The sequence below is a fragment of the Heloderma suspectum genome, chromosome 5, assembly GCF_057233095.1.
Source record: "Heloderma suspectum isolate Gila_16-S chromosome 5, 16-S_ref, whole genome shotgun sequence".
Classification (NCBI taxonomy): Eukaryota; Metazoa; Chordata; class Lepidosauria; order Squamata; family Helodermatidae; genus Heloderma; species Heloderma suspectum.
The window spans coordinates 129555228-129577991 of record NC_139462.1 but is presented as its reverse complement, the minus strand read 5'-3'; the positions used below and the strand labels follow the sequence as shown (position 1 = coordinate 129577991).

General features: G+C 42.9%; 1 protein-coding gene across 6 annotated transcripts in view; it reads left to right on the top strand.

Moving 5' to 3' along the window:
• Positions 1-22764, top strand: part of IMMT (inner membrane mitochondrial protein) — a 43765-nt gene that overhangs the window by 4800 nt on the left and 16201 nt on the right. For 4 of the 6 annotated variants that reach the window (XM_084857426.1, XM_084857425.1, XM_084857430.1 and 1 more), the window contains exons 2-7: positions 1156-1229; positions 3961-4150; positions 7317-7440; positions 8581-8712; positions 10440-10547; positions 14894-15030. In XM_084857426.1, coding sequence (XP_084713552.1) covers positions 1156-1229; positions 3961-4150; positions 7317-7440; positions 8581-8712; positions 10440-10547; positions 14894-15030 — 765 coding nt within the window. The remainder of the gene's footprint in view (positions 1-1155; positions 1230-3960; positions 4151-7316; positions 7441-8580; positions 8713-10439; positions 10548-14893; positions 15031-22764) is intronic. The other 2 variants (XM_084857428.1, XM_084857427.1) reach the window with 1 other exon arrangement.

Here is a 22764-nt window from a genome sequence, read left to right as displayed (position 1 = left end):
ATATGCCTGCATGTTCATATACAATACACACCACTCACTTAGAGCTTGTCTTGTATGCATTCCAACATTTAGAAACCTTTAGTTTAATACAGGGGTGGGCAACGTGTGTTGCATTCCCTTGGATTTATCAGGGCCTGGGTCCCCCTATCCCCCAAATACCTCCATTCACATTTACTCAGTTGCTCACTCACACACACAATCACTTCCCCCCAATTCATTTGCACATACACGCGCTCACTCACAGCTTTAATCCTATTTTTCCCTTCACTGCTGATGGAGCAGGTTCTATGGGTTCTGCCGCAGAAATTTCATTCCTAGAGCATCTCTGGAACATCCTTCGAAGCAGTCAGGAACCTTCATAGGATGCTCTAGGAATGATGGTTCTATGGCAGGAACCATCGAGTCTGTTCATAGAGTAGTTTTTGTATGTGTGTTTTTTTCCTTTTTCCTTGGCTGTGGCAGCAGATGCTGGGGTCTTGAGGGCTGCCAGACAAGGCTTGTGGGGCTTACTGTAGCCCATGGCATGCTCTTGTTGCACTCCTGCTGTATATAAATAGTGTTCAAAATGAGGCAATTTGACAATCAAGATGGATTTTTTGTATGGGACATTTTGAAACTGGAAAATTAGAAGGCCTCCTTTTAAATATCAAATGAGACTCAAAACAACAAAACAGTATTTTTTTAGAACTGGAAACTTATAGAAAAATATACTTTAAAAAAAGATCCTGAAATGAGGGACAAAAGGTAATTTGCTTGGAATCCTGCCTGTGTTTGAATCTGAAGTGAAACTTGCTGGGGAATCAGCTGGGGAAATCTGTTCTTTAGTTTGTTCTTCAGTCTTTTATCACAACTTTGTTGGTACTCACTTGGCTTGTCATGTGGGGTAAATAAAAATGCTTCCAGGTGACTAGACAGGAAACGTTTTCTAAATTACAAGAGAGTTGCTGGTTCTTGTTATTTCATGCGGCCAATATGCCACAAAAGGTCTACAAAGGTGTATGTGGGCAGAAGGGCCAGCCAAAAATGTTGTGGGCTAGTTATTTTCATAGCTGTCTTAACAAAAAAAATGCAGGTGTAGAGATAGAGTAGGTATGAGTTACATGAATTGGGATTGAATAGAGCCATTTATGCATAACTTCTTGCATTTCTCTTTAGAACTGTCTGTGTGGTAAAAGTTCACTCCGTCCATTACGTCTGTGTCGTGGATATGCTACATCTGGAGAATCTGGGTACGTAGATCCAGACTGGCTTTTTAAAAACTTCTCAATGGGGTATCCTTTTTGTTAGATGGATCAGTGCGTTGGACTTAAAAATGGCAAAATATTTTTGTTTACTCTTCTTTATTGAGTAACACCCCCCCATAAAAAATAGAAATAAATTGCAAACCAAATTTCATGCAAGACTGTCTCCTCCCACGTGATCCAGCCTATTCACATAGATCAGGAGGGGAAGCCATTCTGCGCATCCTGTCACTATTTGATGTGCAGTTGGGTTGAGTGTATGAAAGGGCCTTCTCTCTGGTGCCTAGTCTGTGAAACTCCCTGCCCTGGGAGATCTATCTGGCTCTCTCCCTGTTGGTGTTTCAACACTGGCTAAAGCCTTTTTTGTTCCCTTTATTCCTTTCTGGTGTTTGAATTTGTTTTGCCTGGTTTCTTTTTTCCTGTCTTTATCTGCTACTCTCTGCCTGTGATTAAGGTTTTGTTTTAAATTTGATTGTTTTTAAATTTTGATGTTAGCTGCCTTGGATGTTTCAGTTAGAAAAGGAAAGGTGGGATACACATGTTTTAGTTAAAATTGCCCTTCAGCAATGTAGTCAGTCTAGTTAATGAGTAGACCTGCCACACTCTGAAATTAGTTTTGCTTCTTGCGACTACAAAATCCTTGTTGTAAAGAACAGGTTTTAAAACAGAAATTACTGGTGCAAAAATGTGTCTGTATTCCAGACTGCTGCTAGAGCTTTTATTGCCTTAGCCTTCTTGTTTCACTTATTTTCTGCTCTAAAGCCCAGGACATATTGGCCTCATTCATATGTCAGTCACATGAAACCAGGAGTGGGGAACATGTGGCCTACCAGATGTTGGACTGCAACTCCCCTCAGCCCTAGCCAGTGTAGCCAATGGTGAAGGATGTTGGGAATTGCAGTCCAACATCTGGAGGGCTACAGAGTCTCCTTCCCTGTGCTAAACCATGGTTTACCATGGTGTAAATGAGCAGCAATAAGCCACCATAAGCATTGGGCTTGTGCGCTCCCCTCTCTTCCTCCCATGTGGCCACAAGGAGGATTTTGGAACCTTCTGTTTTTGATTAACCATACCTTGCTGTGTTGCATGGAACTGTGGCTAGTTTTAACTGTAGTTCGGTTAATTAATACAAGCCAGCTTCAGTTTTGCTTACTTTAAACTAACCATAATGTTAACTACAGTTTGTTGGTCTGGGTGACATAACAAACTGTGGTTAAGAAAAAGAGGAAGTGAAGGCTTCCGAACTCCTTCTCTCAGCTGCCCAGGAGGGGGAGGGAGGGAGCATGTGAGCCTGAGACTTGCTGTGGCTCATTTATGTTGCCCTAAGCAATGGCTTAGTGTGATGTGCTAATGCAACCATTATGTTTGTATTCTTGTTATTGATACAAGGCTAAACATGCAGGATCATAATACTTCAGAAATATTTGGTGCAGACATCCTTCTTTAATACTTAGGAGCATAATGCTGTCAATTCTCAGAGTTCTATGTTTTCATATTAACTTGTTGAAAATTGTATCTTCAACTTAATTTGTGGAGTATTTTAATTTACGATTTAAGAAATAAAAATAGAAGCCTTCGTCTTAATTATAGCTGTCATGCCTATCCAAGTGTCTTGTATTTAGACCATTTATGAACCTTCTCAGTGAAGAGTCAACATTATTTTTAATCAACTGAGGGTGCAACCCTATGCATGTTTAGACAGAAAAACGAGCTGGGAGTTGTAGAACTCTGTCTAAATGTGCATAGGATTATGTCCTTAGAAACATTAATGGAGAGATGTATCCCTAAATACTGAATGTCCCTAATTTTCCATACTGGTTTGCTTATGCTATGAATTTCCTGTTGTACAGTAGTGTCAGTATTTAAAAAATAGTTCAGACTTCCTTTTATTGTATTTCATGATTTGATATATATATTGAGATATATATAAAAACTTCCTGACTGTTAGAGCAATACGACAATGGAACCAATGACCTAGGGAGGTGGTGGGCTCTCCCACACTGGAGGCCTTCAAGACAAGGCTGGACAGCCATCTGTCAGGGGTGCTCTGACTTGGATTCCTGCATTGAGCAGGGGGTTGGACTCGATGGCCTTGTAGGCCCCTTCCAACCCTACTATTCTATGATTCCCTCAAAATCTCATCCAGCCTCTTAATTACACTGTCGGAATGTGTAATATAAAGACTGCATTGTCTACATAAAGGGACAACTTATGCTCCTTATCTTATGCCGATACTCCCTTGAATGTTTTCATGAATGCAAAAATAATGTTCTTTGAAATGGAGGGGTTCCAAGAGCTATTTTGAATTGTAACAAGTAGAATTTCTTACTACTGTCTTAGAACAACAGATCCCCTTCCACGGCCAATTGTAAATTGCTTTTAAGGAAACGCAATGTTCCTTACATTGAGAACAAAGCTTTCTCATTATGTTGGCACTTCGGATTCATACTAATGGCATTGTGGTATAGGAGCTCGAATTTTCTCACATACATGCAAGTTGTGTTTTAAAGACAGGTGGTGTTGATGGTTCTTCACCTGCGGTCCATGTGTAGGCAGTATGGTATGAGATGTTTTGTCTACTAACAGCAAGTTTATTCTTGGAGAACTTTGCTGACCACGTAGGCAGTCAGATGTATTTTCTTCTCTGAAATACTTTTGCTGCCCTTATGGTTTTGAGAGAGAGAGAGAATTTCTTGGTATTTACTTTCTTTTTAAACAGTGTTTCTGCAGGCAAAATCATCGGTGCCAGTGTCTTATTTGTTGGCGGAGGAGTGGGTGGAACTGTTTTATATGCTAACTATGATCCACGCTTCAGAGAAAATGTAGAGAAGACCATCCCTTATTCCGGGAACTTCTTTGAAATGTTACTAGGTCCTCCTCCTTATAGTATTCCAGCACCAAAGAAGCCAGTAAGTTTCTCGTTTTGCCTTAATAACACACACAATGTTTTCCCAATTCTAAATTATGCTTTAGATCTTGTACACCTAATTGGTATGTGATTGAGGACCCTAAATGTTCAGAAGGTTATGAATATCCTGTTCACTTTGGCGGGGCTTCTTAACCCATTGTTGTTGTTTGTGTTGTAAACCTGTCATGGCTACAAGAGAGTGGGTTATAAAAATATGCTGTCTTCTTATTTGGAATGCTTCATCTTTAAAACTGTATTTGCATACTTCTGTTCCTGATTCTACTGCTATTGTAATGTCCTTGTTAACTGCTGCGCTTCTATAGCACTGTACATGTTTCATAGATTGGACTAGTCCTAGAATTGTCAGATCCGAAGCTTGAGAGAGCGTGTGCACCTTTAATAGCTGCACAGAAGGTAGAATTTCAACAACTGCCCTCTTTTTTCCTCATCACAGTACTATGGTGATGAGAAGGGATATTCTTGGGTGAAACTTTGCATCCTATGCAACTATAAAAGGTACAGCATCCGTCTCCGGGTCTGAACATTGCAGCCCTGGCTAGTTCTAATGTTCCCCTGGCTTTTCACCAAGCACACCTCATGGGGAAACTGATGTGGTGCTCCTATACTCACTTGCATTCAGTGAGTGTTGAGGACCAGTTACCACTGGCAAAGTGCAGTGAGATGAGGTAGAAAATTTTCCAGAGCTTTATTTTTCTGCGGAAAAATGTTTTTCATAAGTTCATTAGTAGAAATGAATGTATGCCAATTACAAATACAATTTTAGGCAAGCTTGACAATTTGAAAGTTGTAATTAGTGTTTTTTGGGTGATTATTTAAGAGAATACATATATGGCATTGAAATACGTATGTCTCAGAGTGAAAAGGAACTAATAAATAGTGACAGCGAAACTGAAGGTGCCCCAACAACCTTAATGGAAGAAAGTTGAACTCTGTTGAAATAGATGAATGGTTGTCAGCAGGCCAGTTTGCACGTAATGGCAAATCGTGGGATGATTAACCCAAGATTTTCTGGGAGTGAGCGAGTGTGCTGCCTCTGATGTGCTCCTCACTTCCACTTTCTGTAAACAACCTACGATCAGCCCATTGGTAGGTTATGAGTGTGACATGTGAACCTGGAGCACTGGGTGTTTAGGACCTAAACAATGCAGCAGTTAGCCCTACAGCAAATCATGGGTTAACCCCTGGGTTGTTTAGCTCTTAAACAGCTCAGTACTCTGGGTTTGCAGATCACGCTCACAACCTATGAACAGTCTGATCATAGGTTGCTTACAGAAAGCAGAAGTGAGGAGCGCACAAGAGGCAACTCACTTGCTCTGGGTCAGGCTTGGCTAACTGTGGCTTAATTAATTAATCCATGAACCAGTCAGCATATCATGCACAGTTCTTTGGGTTGCTAAAATTAATGAGTGCATCAATAGTTTGCTTCATATTTTTCTTAAATTTAAGCAATGTAAAGGAAGTACATGTTATTGGGCAGTATCCAATGCTGTCACTCCACTTACGCCACTGATGTAGCCCTAGAATAAGTGAGCTCTAGCCCAACACCAATAGGGTGTGCTGGTGCAACTGGTTTCCCCAGAAAGAGGTTGCTTATGCTAGTGTTATGTCAATGGCATAAGCAGAGCAGCAGCGTTGGATGCTGCCCAATGTCTTTACATTTTTACAAGTATTCCAATAAAAATTGACATAATAGAACATTTAAATTTATGTTACATGTCCTTTAACACCCCCCACCCCCAATATTTCAGGTCAAATACTTGTGGTATATTGGGACAAAAAATAAGCATGGGGTACCTTTTTTTTTTTAGTTTTGTTGTTCACTAAATACAAGTAAAATAAGCATGCTAAATTAGATCTCTCTAGGGCAGGGGTGGGCAATTTGTGGCCCTCCAGATGTTTTGGCTTATGGCTCTCATCAGCTCTAGCCAGCATAGCCAATGGTGAACGATGATGGGAAGTGTAGTCCAAAACATCCTGAGGGCCACAAGTTGCCCACTTCTGCTCTAGGGCATCAGAACATTCTCCAGTCCAAACTGAAAATTATCCTATGCAAATCACCCTATACAAATTAACCTAATTCGCATTGGAAAATTTTCCAGGGAAAAACACATCATTGGCAAAGCGTGAAATTTACAGCTATAACTGCGGGATGAGAAACCTGCTTCTTGATCTCTTTGTAGCTTGAATGCTACCTACTGGGTCCAATTCTTAGGCATGGCAGTAATAACTCAGCATTTCATATCATGGTAATGCTGACAAAATCCTGAAGAAGAGACTTGGAGCAGTAATCCTCTCTTTAGCAATACTGTGATCATTATCACAGGAATATAAAACTTAGCAGCCAGGCAGATTTTGTCAAAAGGGCATTCTGATTTTCCCTACTCCCACCTTCCGTGGAGTGTTCCATTTTAGAGGTGCCAGGGCACTAGCCTACCTGGAGGTCATAGTATCTGATTTGCCTTTCTTTAATAAAAGAAAGCTGCTGCTTGCTCACTCAGTGGTGAGGGAAAGGTGTTCAGCATATTCTCACAGCCAGTCTTCCGATAACCATTTCATATCTTCTAGAGCTGTGCCCTAACATTAAAAGAAGGTTTCAAGGAGTGCCTAGGTCAAATAAGGTCCTTTCCCGGGGAAGGCTATTGGAGAAAAGGGGTTGTGTAAAAATAGTGGGTGGAAAGTGTCTGGCGCGTGTCGGTTCTTCTCATAGTTAGGAAGGATTTCTAAATTGGGTTAGGTCACACCTCTAGGGACTGGGAAAGGCAAGGCTAAATGCCTCTTTCTATAAGGTGGGAACTTCCTACCAATCCACAGGATGGCAAAGCATCTGCAAATGAAGTGGCCAAAATTGCCATCTGAAAAGCTTAAAAACCACATCAAGTGCCATTTTTTTGCATTTAGTAAATAACTAAATTATGAATCTCAATGATTGTATCTTTAATTTTTAGTCTATTTTTCTAAATATTTAGATTAATATAGATATTTTCCCACTTATCTCAATCGCTACCAATTCCTGAAGTGAATGTGTTTGTTTGTATATATGTATTGTGTGTGTGTGTATGTATATATATCTTTAAAAAATAGCATACTTGTCTCATGTGCATTCTTGATAATTTGCAGTTCACAGTAAGATTGTTTTTTTCTCACAGATACAGCCAGGTCCACTAAAAATCTCCTCTGTAGCAGAGGTAATGAAAGAATCTAAACAACCTGCTGTCAAATCTCCAAAGAGTAAAACAGAGGTACCTTCAGCTGCTAGTGAAGAAAAAGAAGGTAACAAGAAATAAAAATATGGGGTACTGCCTTGTATATATGAAACATTTCACATTTTTATAGATTTATCCTTATCATTATTATTGCTGCTGCTATTACTATTAAATTTATTAGACATCTTTCTTGAAAAAGACTCAAGGCATCTTACAACAGAGATTAAAAAAAACAACGTAAAATAACTTAAAACAGCTAAAAACATTTCAACATGCCAAGACCCAATAAAAACTTAATTAAGAAGTCCCATCATCTGCCATCAAATGCCTGGGAGTATAGTCTTAACCTGGCACCAACAAGATGACAATGTTGGCACCAGGTAGACCTCACTGGGGAGAGCATTCCGCAAGTGGGGACTACCACTGAGAAAGCCCCTCTCCATGATGCCTTCCTCTGAACCTCCGCCGGAAGAGGCTGTCATTGATCACAGTGTATGGGTAAGTTCGTCGTGGGAGAGGCTCTCCATCAGGTATTACAGTCCCAAGCCATGTAAGCGTTGTGAATTGGACTTGGAAACGTACAGGCAGCCAGGGAAAGTGGGGCAGAATTGGTGTTATATATTCAGACTTCTGGTCCCTGCTGTCTAACTGCTGGCTGACTGCTGCATTTTGCACAAGCTGCAGTTTCTGAACAGTCTTCAAAGATAGCCCCAAAGGCAGTAATCTTAACTTGGATTTTACCAGAGCATAGACTACTGAAGTCAGGTTGTCCCTGTCCAGATAGGTGCATAGCTGGGCTATCAGCCAAAGTTGGCAGAAGGCATTCCATGCCACTGAGGCCACCCAAGCCTCAAGTGACAATGATGACTCCAGGAGAACCCTTGAAACTCCAGGTCTTGAAACTATTGGTTATTTTTAAAAAATTATTTGTCTTTGGAGAGTCTAAATATCTGCCTGCTTTTGTACATTCAAGGATGTTTGGCAATAACTTTGCTTATAAAAAGATTACTTCATAGTAAATTAACATACATCCCAAAGACTGAATATCTGTGAAATTGTTAGCAAGACTGGAAGAATGACTGTGTATACAGGATGCTTAGAATCTTCATCAGATTTCTGTTTATTTCTCAGATCACTCATGGAATTGTATTTCAACATAAAATAATTGTATTTTGTGGTTCTAATTTATATTTGCATATATTTACAGCATCTTCAGAAGTAGCTCAGATAATCTCAGCAACAGGTGAAGCTTTATCAGTTCCAGCTCCGGGTATGCAGGATGAGGAACATGGCAAAAATCATATGCCTATTGAAGGAAAACACAAACCTCCTGACTTAGGTATTTTCTGTTTATCTGCAGGATCCCTGTTTATCTGCAAACTGTGAGATTCTAAAGCCAAAAGAATTATGCATCTCTGTCCAGCCTAACTATCAAGAACAAACCATGGGTTAACTTGGGGTTGTTTAACCCACGAACAATCCCAAGTACCCTTGTTTGGATGTCATGGAAACAACCTATGAATGCCGCATTCGTAGGTAATTCCAGGAAACCAGAAACAGCTTGCACGCAGCACAATTAACAATTAATTATTTAACCCATGAATTACCTCTGTGTGCTGCTGTTAAATCCAAACAGGGCCTCTGCGTTTCTTGCTGTTCTTTGGTTCAGCCTCTTAATTCTCATCTGCTACTAAAACTAAGTACATTTAATTGCATTTGTGCTTATTGTTCCTTTTACCTTTTTCTCCCTGTCTGACAATATTTAGATTCTAAACTCCCTAGGGTGGAAGTTTGTCTTTGTTTTGGTTACCCTATAAGTTAATAAGAATTTTAATGAGTCAATCAAAGCAAACGTATATCAAAAGTACCTGGATGCTGCAAACAAAATGCAGGGTCTCATACATTGGTCTAAGTGTTCCATTCTTATTTTTGTGTTTTTTTCCCTTTTCTGATGTGTCTCTTCCTAACTGTATGTATGCCCTTCCACTTCTCCTTTGATATTAACTAAAGGCATCATTCTCAATAGAGACCAATAAAAATGCTGTCCATTCTTTAGATAAGAAGTGATTAAGTGGTGGTCTGTAGGATGAATCTGGACTCTGACACAACTTTATCTGAACCCTGGTGGCTGTACCAAGTTTTAATTAAGGTGCAGGAAAGATAAGAAAATATATTTGCAAGTGGCAATAGTCCACCATGGGTCCACAAATTTTGGCTGGCCAAGCTAATATTTGTGATCATCAGGACTTTGCCCTTATCTTCATAACCATTTCATGCATGTTTATTTGGAGGTAAGTCATACTCTGTTGAGTAGGGTTTACTCCAAGGTAAATGTATATAGGGTTGTAGCCTTGGCCCCCAACCATATTGAGCTTCCATCTGAGGTCAAGGAAAAATCCCTGCCCTCTTGCTCAAGGTCAAAGTTTTGGAGTTGGGAAATGGGAGCTGGGGTCCATTTTGACACCGGCTACCCAAGGTGCTTTGAGCACTTTGGCTTTTCATCACTAAAACAGCCAGCTTCTGCTTTCCGTTCCAGAGCCAGGAAAAAGCCCATCACCAAAATGACCAACCCTCGCCTTCCTATCTATCTTGGAGTTAGAAGAAGTGGATATTTTCCTTGTCACTGCATTGAGCCTTCCAAAGCTCAGCATCAGTGCACAGATGATCCCATTCTCTTGCTAGCTCGCTAGACAGGAAAGCTGGGGAGCCTTTTGTCATCCTTATTAGAGAGTGAACAGAAATGTGGATCCATGTTGCTCATGCTGTAGTGTTAGGATTGCTCTGTGTTTTTGTGTGTGTGTGTGTGTGTAACGTCCTTGTTATCACTGAGTGCTTTGTGCCATGACACTGATGCTCTTATTGCTAAATGGCTTATTTTAATTACGGAACTTGACCAGCTATAAGGTCAGCTTGTGTGGCAAAATACACTTCCAGCATGCAGAACACTGTTGAAGTCTAACAAGGAAATAGTAGTCTGACAAGAAACTTACCTGTCTCATGAATATACTTACTCCAACTACTCTTCATTTTGCATTCAGTGTTTTATTTAAAAACCTCTGTACCTAGGCAAAGAACATAGCCGTAGAGATTCTACTGTTGTAAAAGAGAGGCCGCCTGAGGAGGTTGCTGCTCGTCTTGCACAGCAAGATAAAGAGGAACAAAATAAGATTTTGGGTATGTAGGCAAAAAATATGGCTAGGTGTTCCAAACTATGCATTGTCCTACAGCTGCAAGTGCTGCTATATAGTTAAGTGGCTGGGTTTTTTCAGCATTCTTTCACTGTAAAGCTGAAAGCTGTATTCTAGGTGCTTTGTCCCATCAGTATGAAATTTGACATGGAAAGAATCTACCTGGTGAAGGGTAGATTTCAGATTTAAAATTTCAAAAAAAATCTTAGGAAGAATGTCTGAGTTCCAGCAATTAAATATTTTGCATTGAGGGGTATGGGTTTTCTGTTTCCACCAATCTCCCCGCCCCCCGTCCCCCCAAAGGTACCTGCATCTTCTTTTTTTCACAGTTCAGATTATGTAAAACAATCAGGAATGCTGCAGAAGTCTCTCTCTTGCTGGTTCGGTGAAAATCTATTTCTAAAGTTATGAGGGTTCAAGATTTCCATTTTAAATTGGAAGTGATGTAGGGATGATTTGCGTCACACATGTTCAGTAGGCATTCTGAAGACAGAAATAGGAGTGGAGAGTGCTGCAAATGCATCTGATTGGGAGACAGAGTTTTTCAGGGTGTGTGTGTCTATACACTATCTGGAAAGCTTCATTCTTTGACTATATAATTATGTTGTTCCAGTTGTTGTCTCTTGTTTCTGAGTGGTCTGCTCTGTATGTTTTTTGAGGTCTCTGTCATGGATTGGCTTGATTTGCTGTCTGTTAAAACTGTGGGGTTTGTTCCCGGATTATTTATTTATTTATTGTTTAAACTAACATTCATCCTTATGGATACCAGGGTGGTGCATAGTAGATATGGCAACTTATAGTTATATACACCCAAAAAACAATAAAAACAGTAAAATACAATCGCCAGCAAATTGAGAAGAACCAAATGCAATCAGTGATTTTAATCTACTTAAAATGCATTGGTAAACACAATATTTTTACCTGGTGCCAAAAGGATTGAAATGTTCTTGTGAAACACACCTCTAAAAGGAAGGTGTTTCTCACCTGGAGTGTCACAGCAGAGCAGAGAAGGCTCTCTCCCTTGTTGACACATAATGTATTGAAGGCTCGTGAGGAAAAGTCTTCCCTGCAGGTTCTAAGACATGGCCAGGCTGCCCTAGGGAGAAAAGCTCCTCCTGAGATTTGGGTCCCAAATTGTTTAGGGCTTCAAAAATAAGCACCAGCACCTTGGATTGGACTTGGGAGTGAACAGACAGTCAGTGTAGCTTCTTCATGATTGGTGTAATGGGATCTCACCTAACTACTCCAGTTAAAATTCTGGCAGCCACATTCTGCACTAGCTGACGCTTCTGGGTCATAGAATCGTAGAATAGTAGGGTTGGAAGGGGCCTACAAGGCCATTGAGTCCAACCCCCTGCTCAGTGCAGGAATCGGAAGTCAGAGCATCCCTGACAGATGGCTGTCCAGCCTTGTCTTAAATGCCTGCAGTGTGGGACACCCACTACCTCCCTAGGTCATTGGTTCCATTGTTGTATTGCTCTAACAGTCAGGACGTTTTTCCTGATGTTCATCCGGAATCTGGCTTTTGTAACTTGAGCCCATTCTTCTGTGTCCTGCACTGTGGGCTGATAGAGAAGAGATCCTGGCCTTCCTCTCTGTGACAACCTTTCAAGTACTTGAAGAGCGCCATCATATCTCCCCTCAGTCTTCTCTTCTCAAGGCTATACATGCCCAGTTCTTTCAGTCTCTCTTCATAGGGCTTTGTTTCCAGTCCCCTAATCATCTTTGTTGCCCTCCTCTGAACCCTCTCCAGTTTGTCTGCATCCTTCTTCAAGTATGGTGCCCAGAACTGGACACAGTACTCCAGATGAGGCCTAACCAGTGCTGAGTAGAGGGGGACTAGTACTTCCCGGGATTTGGAAGCTATTCTTCTATTAATGCAGCCCAAAAGAGCATTGGCCTTTTTCGCAGCCACATCACATTGTTGGCTCATATTCAGCTTGTGATCGACAACAGTTCCAAGATCCTTCTCGCATGTAGTGTTGTTGAGCCACGTATCCCCCATCTTGTAACTGTGCATTTGGTTTCTTTTTCCTAGGTGCAGAACTTGGCATTGATCCCTATTAAATGTCATTCTGTTGTTTTCTGCCCAGCGCTCCAGTCTATCCAGATCACTTTGAATTTTGTTTCTGTCTTCCAAAGTATTAGCTATCCCACCCAATCTTGTGTCATCTGCAAATGTGATCAGCATTCCCTGCACCTCTTCCTCCAAGTCATTAATAAAAATGTTGAAGAGCACTGGGCCCAGGACTGAGCCCTGCGGTACCCCACTCGTTACCTCTCCCCAGCTTGAGAAGATCCCATTGATAAGCAGCCTTTGAGTCCGATTCTGTAGCCAACCGTGGATCCACCGGATCGTTGTTTCATCTAGCCCACTTTGAGCTCGTTTGCTCATCAGGATATCATGGGGCACTTTGTCAAAAACTTTGCTGAAGTCGAGGTATAATGTCCACATCATTCCTACAGTCCACAAGGGAGGGTACTTGATCAAAAAATGAGATCAGATTTGTCTGGCAGGACTTGTTTTTGACAAATCCATGTTGGCTTCGAGTAATCACTGCATTGTTTTCAAGGTGCTTCCAGATGGATTGCTTTATCATCTGCTCCAGAATGTTCCCAGGGATTGATGTCAGACTGACTGGTCTGTAGTTCCCAGGTTCCTCCTTTTTACCCTTTTTGAAGATAGGGACCACATTAGCCCTCCTCCAGTCATCTGGCACTTCCCCCGTCCTCCATGATTTCTCAAAGAGAATAGACAGCGGTTCTGAGAGTTCTTCTACCAGTTCCTTTATTCCTCTAGGATGCAGTTCATTTGGCCCTGGAGATTTGAACTCATTCAAAGTAATTAGGTGTTCCTTGACCATATGCCTGTCGATCTCAAGCTGCAATCCTGCCCCTTCAGCCTGCACTTCGCCTTTGCCAGGGGGGTCATAGACCCTCTTTTGGGAGAAGAGTGAGCCAAAGTAGGAATTGAGCACCTCTGCCTTTTCTTCGTCATCCGTTATCGTTGTGCCATCCTTTTTTAATAGCTGAACAACCATTTCTTTCCTCCTTTTACTATGCACGTAGCTGAAGAAAGCCTTTTTGTTGTTTTTAGCATCCCTCGCTATCCTCAGCTCGTTCTCAGCTTTAGCCTTCCTGACGCCATCCCTGCAATTCTGTGCTACCTGCCTGTACTCTTCCTTTGTTACTTGGCCTTCTTTCCACTTCCTATATGTGTCTTTTTTTGTTTTCAGGTCATCCCTAAGCTTTTTGTGAAGCCACATTGGCTTCTTCTGTTGTCTTTCACCTTTTCTTCTTGTTGGAATTGTTTGTGATTGTGCCTTGAGAATTTCCTTTTTTAAAAGCTCCCACCCATCTTGGACTCCTTTTCTCGTTAGCGTCGCTTGCCATGGGACCTTACTATCGTTGTTCTGAGTTTATTAAAATCAGCTTTCTTAAAATCCAGGGTATGCGTTTGACTACACTCGGCTTTTGGTTCCCTTAGAACCAAGAACTCAAGTGCAACATGGTCGCTTTCCCCCAGAGTTCCTGTAACTGCTACTTTATCCACTAAGTCATCTCTGTTGGTTAGGATCAAGTCAAGGACAGCCGATCCTCTAGTTCCTTCCTCTGCTTTCTGTAGGAGGAAGTTATCCGCCACACAAGTCAGGAATTTCCTGGAGGGGCCATTTTGAGGAGCACCCCCAAGTACGACTTGCTCTCCTGGGGGAACACAACGACCTCCAGAACAGGTTGCACATCCAGTTCCCAGACACCAGAGTTGGTTACATTGCAAGAAGGGAAGAATGAAGCCTGGTGCACCAGTTTTTGTCGTAGTGCACAATCCTATGTAGATAGATGGCAGCCTCCAAATTTGGAGGCTGCCGACTATCCAATGCAGGGCAGGAGGACAGTGGAGACTATCTTCATCTCTGTGCTCCAGCTGCCTTGCATTTCTGCTAGTTGGGTGATTTTGTCCATCTAGCAGCAGCACCTTGGAGAGGGAGGGAAGGAGTCTGGGGCGGCCATAGGGTCTGGGGCGGCCACCTCTGGGAATGCCCCCCCTTTCCCCCTCTCCATGCTCTGTTTTCTGAGCATGGAGAGGTAGCTGGCACAGTTCTCTCCGTGTGGGCTACGAGGGGGAAGGGCGGGGAGCACTTTCCTGGCTCCGAGGTCAGAGCCAGGAAACCGAATTAGCCTATCTCCCCCCCCCCCCCCGACACTTGTCCGGGGGCATAAGATTGCTCCTGTAGTGTTATGTGCGAACTGCATCACTGGACGATAATACAAAGCTAAACTATGCAAGGTGAGCGATGAGCAAACTAAAGGGTTTTTTCTTTCCCTCCCCAGCACTTGCATCAGCCTTAGAAAGGGCTTTGAGTAGCACTGCTCGTGTCACCTTGCAAGCAATTACACTCCAGGAGGCTGCTGTGCAGGCTGTTAATCTTCATGCTCAAAAGCTAAAAGAGGCTATGGATAATTCTGAGGTGTGTCTGTTTTAATTTGTATTGTCTATGTTGAATTTTTGTACATTTGATGTGATTTATTTTTAATTTGAGTTTTATTCTGTGTGTATATTTTGCAAACTCTGCTTTGATAAAAATTTCTTTGAATGTAGGGTATAAATAATTAAAATTACTATTTTAATTAACATTATTTTAATTGTTTTATTTAGATCATTATGATAAGCCACTTTATTTGTTAAATGGGAAGTGGGGGATAAGTAGTAGTAATAAGATGTGGAAGGAATTCTGCTGTGACCACTGTCTCCCAAAAGACAGTGAATGTGTGTATGTTCTTTAACATCTACAAGAACCACTGGGAAAGGCCATCCAGAGTTTTGGAGGTGGGTATGATCAGTGTGAGACCACACTCAGCTGTACGTCTCTCTTTCATCTGACCCAGGTTTCAGCTGTGGAAGCAGGTGCTTGGAGTGCATAATGGGCTTGATGAGATCTGCCACCCATCTGCTGGGATTGCTCACATGGGATCTAACAGTTAGCTTTGCCCTGCCACGACCCTTCATGGGGACTGGGAGCATGACTGTCAGGAAGCCCTTCTTTCTTGCCATGATTAGGACTAGAGGGATAAACCCTACTTTACTGCTACTGTGATGTTTCTCCATGGGCAGCTGTCATTAAGCAGATTCAGACTGGGTTATCTTCTCCTGCTACAGCTGTGAACAGGCATCAAAACATCTATTGACAGGATTCCTTTGATCCATCATGCTATAATAACACATGCCCCCTCCTTATTTTAGCAGCTGTTACTGTTCCCACCCATCTGCTTCCGTCCCATGCCCATTGCCTGATAATTCCATATATTTTGCAACCTTAGTATCTATGTCCATGCTGAGCATCCCTCCTACTTTGCTTTCAGGATTGTTCATGGGCAGCTGTTCTTGCCACATTAACTGTGGCTTCATCTACCTCAATGATAATGGCTTTCATGCTTTCTTTGACACTTCCTTGGCTGTGGTGCTCATTACACTGGCCCTCCCTCGGGTACTGAACCTAGCCTCCAGTTTGACTCTGATTATACCTAATGACACCAGCGCCTTCCATCCTTCCAGTGAAACTAGGGCAGCTGGGGTTGTTGGGAGTTATAGTAATACCAACAGTACCTGTGGAATGTCTGTACCATGGATGTGCCTAGGTCCCCACTCCATGACTCTTTTTCCTTTCAGAACACTTCTCAGATCATCAGCAGGCCTAGTTTCTCCTTTGTCTTTATTTTTATCCAGCAGCAGAAACCAGATGTTACCAATCATAGAATAGTAGTGTTGGAAGGGGCCTGTAAGACCATCAAGTCCAACCCCCTGGTTAGTGGTCGAGTCCAACCCCCTGGTCGATGATCGAGTCCAGCTATCGAGTCCAACTCACAACCCGGTGTTCTAGCTAGTGTAGCCTGATGCTACCATATCTATGCGCCTTTCAATCCTTCCTGTCTTTCTGGAGGCTATGAAGGACTCCTGGTCTAAGCCCCCATTGGCATATCCTAAATCCCATTGATATTGGATCCAGCCTACTTCCTGCACTTCTCTTTTCAGTCACCCTGCACTTATTCTTTATTGACAGATACTTAGTGCTGCATGTAGTTCTATGGACAAAAAAGGATGCAAACTGGATATTATGGGATGGAAGTGTTATTCAGTAGTAGTGCTATCCATTTCTATTTCTAACTGGTGCTGTCAGCACTTCCTCTGGGAACAGATGACACTACTGTTGGAACATCTGCCAGATAATCAAAGGCTCATTGGATATTTTATTGGCTATAAAGCAGTATATAAATCTTATAAATAAATAAAACCTTTATAAAGCCTTGCTAAATGACAACTGCTTCACTCAACACCGATCATGGATCTAAAGCAATTGCAAGTGCAGCGGTCCTGTTCAGAACAGGATGTTCCTCTACTTTGAGAAACAATGGATGATGAGAGAGGTCCGTAACAGCTATCGCAGTCACAGACACAGCCTGATGTCTCTGCCAAAATTTCTGAGGAGGCAGATGTCTGGCCAGAATGTGGTCTTGTAGTCAGGATTCTACTCTTGGGTACTCCAGTGGTTCCTCTTATTGTTTGCAAATCACAAAGAGGATGTGCATGATCCTGTGCATTCTGTCCTTCCTTGGTGGACTTGCCTGACCAGGGGGCCCCCCCTCAGCCTGTTTAGATGGGGAAGAGCATCTAGAAGAGCAGTTGGTTCAGGGAACCCTGACAAGTGAGCATCAACAAATTCTCAGAGCTGTCAAGCGACACTGGTTTCTTCAGGAACAAATCACATTCAATTCTACATGGAGAACACTTTGTTGTTGTTGTTGTTGTTCAGTCGTTCAGTCGTGTCCGACTCTTCGTGACCCCATGGACCATAGCACGCCAGGCCTTCCTGTCCTCCGCTCTCTCTCGGAGCGTGCTCAAGTTCACATTCATTGCATCGGTGACGCTATCTAGCCATCTCATCCTCTGCCATCCCCTTCTCCTTTTGCCTTCAGTCTTTCCCAGCATCAGGGTCTTTTCCAGAGAGTTTTCTCTTCGCATTAGGTGGCCAAAATATTTCAGCTTCAGCTTCAGTATCTGTCCTTCCAATGAGCACTCAGGGTTGATTTCCTTTAGGATGGACTGATTTGACCTCCTTGCAGTCCAGGGGACTCGTAAGAGTCTTCTCCAGCACCACAGTTCGAAAGCATCAATTCTTCGGTGCTCAGCCTTCCTTATAGTCCAGCTCTCACAGCCATACGTTACTACTGGGAAAACCATAGCTTTGATTAGACGGACCTTTGTCGGCAAGGTGATGTCTCTGCTTCTTACTATGCTATCTAGGTTTGCCATAGCTTTCCTCCCAAGGAGCAAGCGTCTTTTAATTTCATGGCTACAGTCACCATCTGCGGTGATCTTGGATCCCAAGAAAGTAAAATCTGTCACTGCTTCCATTTCTTCCCCTTCTATATGCCATCTGGCCCTATCACTATAGGGCCAGATGCCATGATCTTAGTTTTTTTAATGTTGAGTTTCAAACCAGCTTTTTCACTCTCCACTTTCACCCTCAACAAGAGGCTCTTTAGATCCTCTTCACTTTCTGCCATTAGGGTGGTATCATCTGCGTATCGGAGGTTGTTGATAATTCTCCCAGCAACCTTAATTCCGACCTCTGATTCATCCAACCCGGCATTTCTCATGATGTACTCTGCATATAAGTTAAATAAGCAGGGTGACAATATGCAGCCTTGTCGTACTCCTTTCCCAATTTTGAACCACTCGGTTGTTCCATGTCCGGTTCTTACTGTTGCTTCTTGACCCTCGTACAGGTTTCTCAGGAGACAGGTAAGGTGGTCTGGTACTCCCATCTCTTTCAGAATTTGCCACAGTTTGTTGTGATCCACACAATCAAAGGCTTTAGTGTAGTCAATGAAGCAGAAATAGACGTTTTTGTGGAATTCTCTTGCTTTCTCCATGATGCAGCAAATGTTGGCGATTTGATCTCTAGTTCCTCTGCCTCTTCGAAACCCAGCTTGTACTTCCGGTAATTCTCGGTTCGCATACTGCTGAAGCCTAGCTTGTAGGATTTTGAGCATCACCTTGCTGGCATGTGAAATGAGCGCAATTGTGCGGTAGTTTGAGCACTCTTTGGCGTTGCCCGTCTTTGGAATTGGAATGTAAACTGAACTTTTCCAGTCTTGCGGCCATTGTTGAGTGTTCCAAATTTGTTGGCATATTGAATGCAGCACTTTAACAGCATCATCTTTTAGGATTTTAAATAGCTCAGCTGGAATACTGTCATCTCCGCTAGCTTTGTTGTTACTAATGCTTCCTAAGGCCCACTTGACTTCACTCTCGAGGATGTCTGGCTCAAGTTCAGTGACTGCACTATCATGGCTATCAGGGACATTCAGATCTTTCCTGTATAGTTCTTCTGTGTATTCTTGCCACCTCTTCTTAATCTCATCTGCTTCTGTGAGGTCCCTGCCTTCTTTGTCCTTTGTCTTTGCACAAAACGTTCCCTTGAGCTCTCCGATTTTCTTGAAGAGATCTCTAGTCTTTCCCATTCTGTTGTTTTCCTCGATTTCTTTGCATTGTTCATGTAAGAAGGCCTTCTTGTCTCTCCTTGCTATTCTCTGGAACTCTGCATTCAGTTGGATATATCTTCCCCTTTCTCCCTTGCTTTTCGCTTCCCTTCTTTCTTCAGCTACTTGTAAAGCCTCCTCGGACAGCCACTTTGCTTTCTTGCATTTCTTTTTCTTTGGGATGGATTTCGTTGCTGCCTCCTGAACAATGTTACGGACCTCCGTCCATAGTTCCTCAGGCACTCTGTCTATCAGGTCTAATCCCTGAAATCTATTCCTCACCTCCACTGTATATTCATGAGGGATATGATTTAGGTCATACCAGAATGGTTTAGTGGTTTTCCCGACGTTCTTCCATTTAAGCCGAAATTTTGCAACAAGAAGCTCATGATCTGAGCCACAGTCAGCTCCAGGTCTTGTTTTGACTGACTGTATAGAGCTTCTCCATCTTTGGCTGCAAAGGACATAATCAATCTGATTTCGATATTGACCATCTGGTGATGTCCATGTGTAGAGTCGTCTCTTGTGCACAAGGCTAAAAGATATGACGCCGGAAGATGAGCCCCTCAGGTCGGAAGGTGTCCAATATACTACTGGGGAAGAGCAGAGGGTATTTCCAAGTAGCACCAGAAAGAGTGAAGCGGCTGGGCCAAAGCTGAAAGGACACTCAGCTGTGGATGTGTCTGGTGGTGAAAAGAAAATCCGATGCTGTAAAGACCAAAATTGTTTAGGAACCTGGAATGTCAGATCAATGAATCAAGGTAAGCTGGAGGTGGTCAAACATGAGATGGCAAGATTGAACATCGACATCTTGGGAATCAGCGAACTAAAATGGACAGGCATGGGTGAATTTAATTCAGGTGACCATCATATCTACTATTGTGGGCAAGAATCCCTTAGAAGAAATGGAGTAGCACTCATAGTCAACAAAAGGATGGGAAAAGCAGTACTGGGGTACAATCTCAAAAACGATAGAATGATCTCAGTACGAATCCAAGGCAAACCATTCAACATCACAGTAATTCAAGTCTATGCCCCAACCACTGATGCTGAAGAAGCTGAGGTTGATAGGTTCTATGAAGACCTACAACACCTTCTAGAACTAACACCCAAAAAAGATGTCCTCTTCATCATAGGGGATTGGAATGCTAAAGTAGGAAGTCAAGAAATCACCGGGATAACAGGCAAGCATGGCCTTGGGGTACAAAATGAAGCAGGAGAACACTTTAGTGAAGATCTAATAGAGGGATTAAATCTGACTCCCTACATGGTGAAGCAAGCAAGAACCTGATTTAGGCAGAAGCACACATATCATCACCAGGGACATAGCATGTGGTAGGAATCTTCAACACTCCCAAAGCTTGGCTGAGCTGCCAAATTCCCAGCCAGTCGAAGTGATAGCTTCATATGTAGGTGTTCCTGATGTCTGCAGCAAAGTTCAAAATGCCTCTTCACACACACTGAGAACAGTCAAATAGAAAGTTTTGTGTCTGGATTCTGCTGCTTGCAGACCATTGAAAGAGAAGCTGTGATAACAGGGTGGCCTGGAGGGTCTGCTATGAATCCAAGGAGTTGGAAGTCCATGTTAGTGGTCCATATCTTTTGAGGCTATCAATACAAGATGGTTAGAAGCTGCCAACCAGGAAGGACTTTCTTTTCATAGGGCCCAGTGGATGTGCTCCAATTAGCAAGAGGCTGAACAGGAGATGTCTGTGATTATACTGGCTGCATTTTGAACTCTTCAGACTTGGCTTTTAGTTGTTCATGTCTTCCTGGCTGTAGCTCTTCCTAGACTGAGAGGGTGGCTCTTCTTCTCTTCTTCTCCACCCCTCAGAAGTTGGAAGGTTATATAAGTTATGACTCCACTGATGGTTGGGAAAAGTCACCTAGCACTCAATGTCCTGCTTCATCTGAGCAGGAAGAAGGTCCATTGTTCCATTTCTGTTGTTTGTATTACATTAGCAGTAGCAACTGAAAGCTGAAAAACACCCTAGCACTGTCTGAATGCTGCGCAAAGATCTATATGACAGAAATCTATTTTGTGTTTTTGCAGAGAAGTTTGTAAAAGTATTGCACAATAAATAAGAGCCATGGCTCATCGGTAGTACATGCCCTGGTCTCCTCTCGTTTAGACTACTGTAATGGGCTCTACGTGGGGTTACCCTTGAAGACGGTTCGGAAGCTGCAGCTGGTACAGAACGCGGCGGCTCGCCTGATTAAAGGCAGCCGCCGGCGAGATCACATCACTCCAGTGCTGAAGGAGTTGCACAGGTTACCAGTTGTTTTCCGGGCCAAATTCAAGGTGTTGGTTTTGACCTTTAAAACCCTATATGGTTCCGGCCCAGCCTATCTTAAGGAGCGCCTCCAGCAACACCAGACAGGCCACTTAACAAGATCAGCCTCGGATGGCCTTCTCTCTGTCCCATCAGCCAGGACAGCTAGACTGGTGGGGACGAGGGAGAGGGCCTTTTCTGTGGTGGCCCCCACTCTGTGGAACTCCCTCCCTAGGGAACTCCGTCATGCCCCCTCTTTAATGAGCTTCCGTCGTGCATTAAAAACGTGGTTGTTCAGGCAGGCATTTGGGGTGGGTTAGGGTATTTTAAAAAAATTTTTATGGTAGAATTTTATTGTTTTAAATTGTTTTATGGTGTGTTGTACATCGCCCAGAGTGGCTGGGTGACCAGCCAGATGGGCGATTAATAAATTTAATAAATAAATAAATAGTCCTTGATTTTCTGTGTTCTTGATAAACTTGCAGAATTTATGAGGTAGGGGGAGCTTCTCCAGATTGGTGTGCAGAAGGCATCCCTACATTGGTTTAACTCCCTCTGTCACCCAGTAAAAGGCAGGAATCACATGACAGAGTTTATGTAGTCTGCTGGTCCTAGACTACTCCTTGCCAGTTCATCCCTTCTTTTCGCCCAGGATAGAGCTTCTATCTGTTGCAAATGATTGCAACTTGTTCATCTTCAACTATCCTCTTCATACTACTTACTTCTTTAGACTCTTTATCTCTTCAACTCATTTTTTCTCCCTTCCATTTTGTTTTTGACTTCTTCGTTTTTCGGCCTCTGTACTGTGTTTTCTTCTATACCTCGTCTTCTTTATGGCTCCTCTGGAAAAGAAAGCAAACAGTTCATTTTCAGGCTTCCTATGAACCCACTGAAAGCTAAGTGGGCCTGCAATCTTGGCCCCACACTGGAGCTCTATTCCGCTAGTCATGTGCCAGCAAGACTCAGCCTGCCAGCTCCATCTGCCCACTCAGTCTTGCAGACATCACTACATGCAGCAACAGGCCAACCTTGAGAAAAGCAGTCGCAGCTAAGGGAGTTGGGGCATCTGCATCCTCGGACCATGCCACCCTCTCCCAAACTGTTCCAGAGCTCCTCAGGAGCCTAGATTCATGATTGGAGGATGAAAGGATCAGGAGGCTGCCCATTGGGAAGGACTGGCACCTCAGCAAAGGGAAGAGTGAGAATTATCTCCCATTCTCCCCGACCCCTGGCAGATTCCTGCCAAATGCAGTGGGTGACCATTTTGAATGTTAGTTCACTTTCTATAGCAAGGATGAATCCACTTTCAAAAGCCATCTTGGAGCAGTTAACCGACCATCTTCTCACAAACCACTCCATATCTCATTGAAGGAATGCCTTCCTGACACC